The 6,306-nt window shown below is 55.4% G+C and overlaps 1 protein-coding gene across 11 annotated transcripts in view; it reads left to right on the top strand.

Moving 5' to 3' along the window:
• The window catches only part of SLC45A4 (solute carrier family 45 member 4), a 75,674-nt gene extending 69,374 nt beyond the window's left edge, over positions 1-6,300 (top strand). For 5 of the 11 annotated variants that reach the window (XM_024740970.1, XM_024740973.1, XM_024740969.1 and 2 more), the window contains one exon: positions 1,105-2,090. In XM_024740970.1, coding sequence (XP_024596738.1) covers positions 1,105-1,467 — 363 coding nt within the window. In that variant the 3' untranslated portion in view covers positions 1,468-2,090. Of the gene's footprint in view, positions 1-1,104; positions 2,372-5,206 lie in introns of those variants that run through there. The other 6 variants (XR_003002696.1, XR_003002695.1, XM_024740975.1 and 3 more) reach the window with 6 other exon arrangements.
• Positions 6,301-6,306: the final 6 nt, after the last annotated feature.

The following is a 6,306-nucleotide window of genomic DNA, read 5'->3' as shown; positions in this document are numbered from 1 at the left end:
GAGGGGGGGGGCTGGTTGGGGGGGGGGGGGTCTCTGTATCCTCTTCCGTGGGTCTGTCTGTCCTTAGACAGGTCATGCTTCACTGTCTTACGTAGTTTTATAATCGGACCCGAAACCTCGCAGTATAAGTTCTTCAGCTTGGTTCTTCAAGACTGTCTTGGGTATTCTTGACCATTGAAATGTTAGAATAAGCTTCCGGGATTTTTTTTTATTGGAAACACATTGATTACATATATCAATTTAGAGAGAGTTCGAAGTTTATAGTATTGAGCCTTTATGGTATTCCCCAAGTATGGTGTATTCTATTAATTGTTGTAGCATATTTATAGATTCTTCTGGGCTTTCTGCATACACGATCACATCATCCATGGATAATGAGCTTTATTTCTTGCTTTCCTATTCTTCTTAAAGACAGTACTTACGTTTCTCATTTGTATTTCTTTTTAAATGAATTTATTTATTTTGGGCTGCGCTGGGTCTTCATTGCTGCACGCAGGCCTTCTCTAGCTGCGGCGAGGGGGGGTTACTCTTTGTTGCAGTCCTTGGGCTTCTCACTGCTCTGGCTTCTCGTCGTGGAGCACGGGCTTTGGCGCACGGGCTTCAGTAGTTGCGGCACGCAGGCTCAGTAGTTGCGGCTCGCGGGCTGTAGAGCGCAGGCTCAGTAGTTGTGGCGCATGGGCTTAGTTGCACCGCGGCATGTGGGATCTTCCCGGACCAGGGCTCGAACCCGTGTCCTCTGCATTGGCGGGCGGATTCTTAACCACTGTGCCACCAGGGAAGCCCCTCCAGTTCTTTTTTTTCAAACATCTTTATTGGAGTATAATTGCTTTACTATGGTGTGTTAGTTTCTGCTGTATAACAAAGTGAGTCAGCTATACGTAGACTCCAGTTCTTAATAGGTTTAATTTATTTTCCTTACCTTATCGCAATGGCCAGCACCTCCAATACTATATGTTCGATAGAAGTCGGGTGAGGACGGGGACAGGCAGGCTGAGGGGAAGGCAGGTTTTGTGTCCAGGCTTCTGAGCTAATGTTCAAACCCTGGGAAGGATGATCGATGGCTTGACCCCCCGGCCCTCACGCCTGTGTCCTCCTCTCTTGCAGTACGTTCACCACAGCCCCGGGAACTCCAAGCGTGGCTTTGGCATAGACTGTGCCATCCTCTCCTGCCAGGTCTATATCTCCCAGATCCTGGTGGCCTCCGCCCTGGGCAGCGTGGTCGATGCGGTCGGGACTGTGCGCGTCATCCCTATGGTGGCCTCTGTGGGCTCTTTCCTGGGCTTCCTGACGGCCACCTTCCTGGTCATCTACCCAGAGGGGTCTGAAGAGGCCAAGGAAGAGCAGAAGGGCCTGTCTTCCCAGGCTCTGGGCGAAGGCGGGAGCAGCGGCATCGAGAAGCCCACGGTCCTGAAGCTGTCCCGGAAGGAGGGCCCGCAGCGGCTCGTGGAGACCAAGTCGATGGTCTGAGCCGCGCCCCGTGCACACACATTCCAGGGTGGGCAGGGAGGCGGGGAGGGGCGGGGGACACCGCCCCTGCAGGCTGGCTGCTGTGGCCTTAGCGGCAGCGCAAACCAGAGTGGAAGCTCGGTAGTTGTAGGGTAGCTTTGCGCCACTAGGCAAAAATACCACGTTAGTTACTTTTCCCACAATTAAAAAGAATCATTTGAAATCTTTTTTTTTTAATTGAAAAGGATCTTTTAATTTCAACTTTGTCTTTTACTCTGCAGGTATATTATTCTGCATGGTTTAAAAGTATAAACCAGATTTACAACATAGACCATAAGTGATTTAGAAAAAAATAAGAATTTTGCATTTCTAAAGCTATAATTGAAAACAAAAAATATCTGATGTATTTTGCTATATCTTATCTGAATTCTTCAGATAGCAGTCATGCAGTCAGTGACTAAAACATCTTTATCGAATTTTTTTCCCTGTGGATGCCTGCAGGTGTTTGGACGTTCAGTCAGATCTCATCACATTTTGTTGGTGCTACAGCTATTGGAGAGTATTTTTCTCTATGATTACTTTAGGAAAAAAAATATTTTTTTCTTTTTTTTTTTTTCCCCCGAAACTGTGGTTTTCTTGGAAGAACAGCGTCTGTCTCCTGTTTTCCTCAGAGTCTGCCGCACTGTGCCCGGGCAGCCCTGTTCGTGGGCGGCGGGTAGCAGTAGTAGTGACACCAAAGCCAGGAGGAGGCAAGGCCCCCGGGTTCTCGTGGGGTGACCAGGGCAATTCACAAGGGCCAATTCCAGACATCCCGCCCAGCGGGCTGGGGTGGGCTGCCAGCGCCGGGGTAGCCCTTGAACTAGCAGACCTGCCCCTGCCTGCGGGCCTACCTGTGTGTGGCTGCCCTGCTCAGCCCTCCTGCCCGTCGTCCTGTCCGAAGCTCCCTGGAGAGGCTGTGATTCTCGTGTTGCACTTTGATTTGTCTGTAAACCATTTGTGCGGGAAATCCCGAGGGCAGAGCTCCCGGTGTGGCTCTGCCTCTGGCGCCCCACCACCAGGCCCACACGCCGGACACTCTGCACCCTTCTGACCTCTGCACCTGTTCACCCCGCTGGCCACTGGCATCGGAGCCGCCTCACGGTGAAGAAGTGGGTCTTGGGACAGAAGGAAGGTCCAGTCCACGGGTCAACTCGGCGCGGTGTTTCTGGTTTCGGCGGAGAACCAAACTCGGGCCCCGGGGGAGCACGGTCGTCACATGCTGCAGCTGTTTGGAAATGCTTTTCAAACCACACTCTCTTTATAACTAAGCAGTTTCTGCTTTTCTTCTTTGGAACGGTCAGTCTAGGTTTACTGATCTCAGGAGAAAGAAGGGAGGCCTCCCGCCCGTTACCCGGGTAAAGTGAGAGAGGATTGTAATCCTTCGCTGCCTCAAGTTGATGTTTTTTAAATAAAGGACTTTAAAATGCGTGAGAGTCACGCTGCAATATGACCACTCTAAAGCAAACATATTTCAAGATGAAATTAAGCAGTTTTTAAATAAACGACTTGGATTTTCTGTGTGTTGAAAGGAATAGCGGTATTTAGTGTATTGGACCAGCCTCTGGTCTTGCCCCATCTCTCCGTTGCTGGTGGCACTTCGTAGGTTGTGGTTTGTGCCCAAGGAGCAGCGGTGCCTGTCCATGTCGGACGTGTCCACAGGCCAGGTGTCCTCCCTCAGAAGCCCAGGATCACAGAGAACCGACCAGAAGATGGGAGTGTTTTCGATGGCATCGTAGCTGGAGCGTGACCTTGGGAATCTCATGCTTGGATGGGAAAGTCCTTCCCACCACTGGAGGCCCCCACTGACCCACTGGCCATCCGGTGTGTGCTTTTCAACACCCTCCCCCTCGCCTTCCGCTCCCCCCAACCAAGCGGGTGCCCCCAGCAGGTCACTTACATGCAATTCAGTGGCCTTCATAGCTTTCGGATGGTAGGTCCTCCCGCTGTGATTCGATCGCAGCCTGCGTTTAGCTGCTCCTCGAGGTTTCTCCTGGCAGCTAGAAAACAGGGAGGCCGGAGAGCATAGACTATATGGGGATGGTGGCGGGGATGGTGGGGAGAGGGCCACCCCTCGTGGGCCCGCCCCTATCCACAGCCAGCGCTCCCTTCCAGACCCAGGGCCCTCAGGGCCCGGCTGGGGTTTGATTTATAGGAGCAAGAGGGGCTTGTGGTGAGACCACCACCTGGAAAGCGTGTTGACCCTGGAGATCCCAGCCTTAAACTTGATCCGTGATCTGCACCAGCGAAGACATCAAAGGACATTTGTTGAAGTCACTGTTAGGACAAGAACCACGCTGGAAAGTGCTTGTGATAAAAGCCCACAGGGAAGGGCGTGGCCACTGCTGGCGGCTCCGGGCAGAAGCGAGTGTCCTGCCATCGAGCTTTACAGATTTCAAAGCCTCTGGCTGTTTGGGACCAAAGTGTGTCTTACTGTGTCGGTCTGGGAGGGCAGGTGCCTTGCGGTCTGGATCGGGGGCAGACATGGAGCCGGCCCGCAGCACTGCCCTCCCGGCCCCTCGCCTGGGAGCGAGCAGGGACCATCCTTGCAGTAAGGTTATTCCCAGGTCGCACTGACTTGAAGCTCTGTCGTCACCTTGTGTCTTAAGAGAAGCCGAGAGGCAGGGCGGGCGGGCGGGCTGCCTGCACGCGGTGGTTGCCGCCCATGGCTCAGGGCTGTGTGCTTCCTATCGCTGTACCTCAGGGCGATGTGGGGCGACTGCCCCAGAGCGGTCCTCTGTGGCCTGCTAACTCGAAAGGTACTCTGTCTGGTGTTCCGGCCAAGGGGACTGGTCAGGCTGTGACCAGTGGGCTGTGACAACCCCTGGGTAGGCTGGCCGGGTGGCTGATGCTGGAGATGACCCTGGAGTTGGCCTTGTGGGCCCTGGGGGTCTGCGGGCACCGCTCAGGGCCCGGTGTCCCTGAGCAGAGGGCTTGGCAGGGATTTGGTTGGTCACCGTGTCATATAAATGGACTTACTACCAAAACAGGGTAACATAGGTCTGGTTTGCACCCCTGGTTCCCTATAAAAGTCCGCTGAGTGGAGAATCAAATCGATGCCCCAGACACGCGGCGGGGTCTGCCCGTGCGGGAGCGCCCCCCCGTGGGGAGGCTCGAGGGGCCATCGAGGTCGGCCAGGTGGGACCTGGTACCCGTTCTGTCGGCAGGGTCAGCACTGCGATGTTCCCCGGGTGGCTGGAGGGCCCCTGAGCTGGGGGGACCAGCAGTGTCCCCCAGAGGGAGGCAGGACGGCTGGGTCGTTGGCTCCAAATAGTCCTCGGGTGTGTTTTCTTAAAGGCTCGAGTGTGTGGAGACGTAGATCTCTGGCCCCCCAGAACCCCAAGGTGGAGCCTCTGAGGGGCTGCAGGGGCAGGAGTGGCTGGTAGAGCTTGTGGGGAAGGGCCATCCTCTCTGTCCAGCCTTCGCCTTCCGGGCACCACAGGCCCCTGTAGCCTGAGCTGAAAAAACGCTCCGGGAGGTGCCAGCCGATCCCTTGTGCAGCTGAGGGCGCGCAGCAGCCGGTGACAGGGACAGCTGCGCAGAGCAAGGCTGTCAGACCCCAGATTCTCTGGACATGAGCCACGTTCGAGCTGTTGGGCTTCCACCCGGGCTTCTGTCCACCTTTGGCTGCCCCGGCTGTGAGCGCAGGCACCCCTGTGAGGGGCCTCCTGGGAAGGTTGCTGCCAGAAACGGACGTGCCCGACTCTCCGTGTTCCATCCACAGGCGGCTGCTTCTAGGACACAACATCCATCTCCTGCCCGCTTCCGGGCCTGGGGCCTCAGGCCTGCCTGACAGGGCTAACGCAAGGGTCCACCCCCGAGCGTTCCTGGGGCTCAGCTGTCAGCGGACTGGTGTCGATTCATCACAGCTCTTGGGCACCCGGTATGTTTGGGGGCTGTTGTCATTACCTCCTCATGGGGAGCCGCCCAACGCCGTCCTGGCCCCTTGGCCAGCCCATCCTCGGGAGTGGCCGCCTCCACTGGGCCTCCACCGAGCTGAGTGCCCACCTTGCCCTCTTGCCCTACCCCGGGCTGCCAGGGGGCACAGCTCCACGTGCTGTGGACCGAGACTGTCTCTCGGTGGCGGAATGACCCAATTGTTGGAAATGCCTCCTGCTGCCAGAGAAACTCCCCAGGCATCTCGGAACAAAACTTACTTAGTTCCATTGTGAACTGGCCACAGGACAACTTTTTTTTTATCAACTTAATTAAGTTGGAGCGCTATAATAGCTCTTGCTGATTTTAGCAGTGATACAAGTGTGTGTTAAACACATAACGTTTTATGAGGAAAAGGGATTATAAAGAAAAGTAATATCGCACATCACTTAATTTTTTTATTAGGTGGGCACAAGCGGCCTGGTGTTCGTGTGTCTTGATGCAGAGCCCTAGGTCTCGGGGCTTCTTTCCGGTAGATGTGGCTGCATGGCACTCTCTGCCCCATCCCTGTGCATAAGGTCCCGTCTGTGTGACACGCTCACTTTCCGATGTAGACCAGGCTCCCTATGTCTGTTTCGCTCTGTCACTCTGTGGTTGAAACTTAATAAACCTTTCCCTGCCAGGTGACAGCGTGGGTGTGTCTGTGTCACTTCTCCTGAACCCCTCCCTCTGCCCTCCTGTGGCTGGGCTGTGGACCCAGGCCCGCCCCCTACCCTCCTGGAACCTGGATGGGTCCATTGTGGAGAGGACAGAGACGCCCCGCTCTGACCAAGGGCTGCCAGTGGGTGTGGACTAGGTAAGGAAGGGCTCCTGAAGTGTCCCCAGAGGCTCTCCCAGCCCCAAACCTGGGGGCCCGTGTCAGAACTCCCAGGCCCTCCAGGGCACCTG

The sequence above is a fragment of the Neophocaena asiaeorientalis genome, unplaced genomic scaffold, assembly GCF_003031525.2.
Source record: "Neophocaena asiaeorientalis asiaeorientalis breed wild unplaced genomic scaffold, Neophocaena_asiaeorientalis_V1.1 scaffold177, whole genome shotgun sequence".
In the NCBI taxonomy this organism is placed as follows: domain Eukaryota; kingdom Metazoa; phylum Chordata; class Mammalia; order Artiodactyla; family Phocoenidae; genus Neophocaena; species Neophocaena asiaeorientalis.
This window is presented reverse-complemented; position numbering and strand designations above follow the sequence as displayed.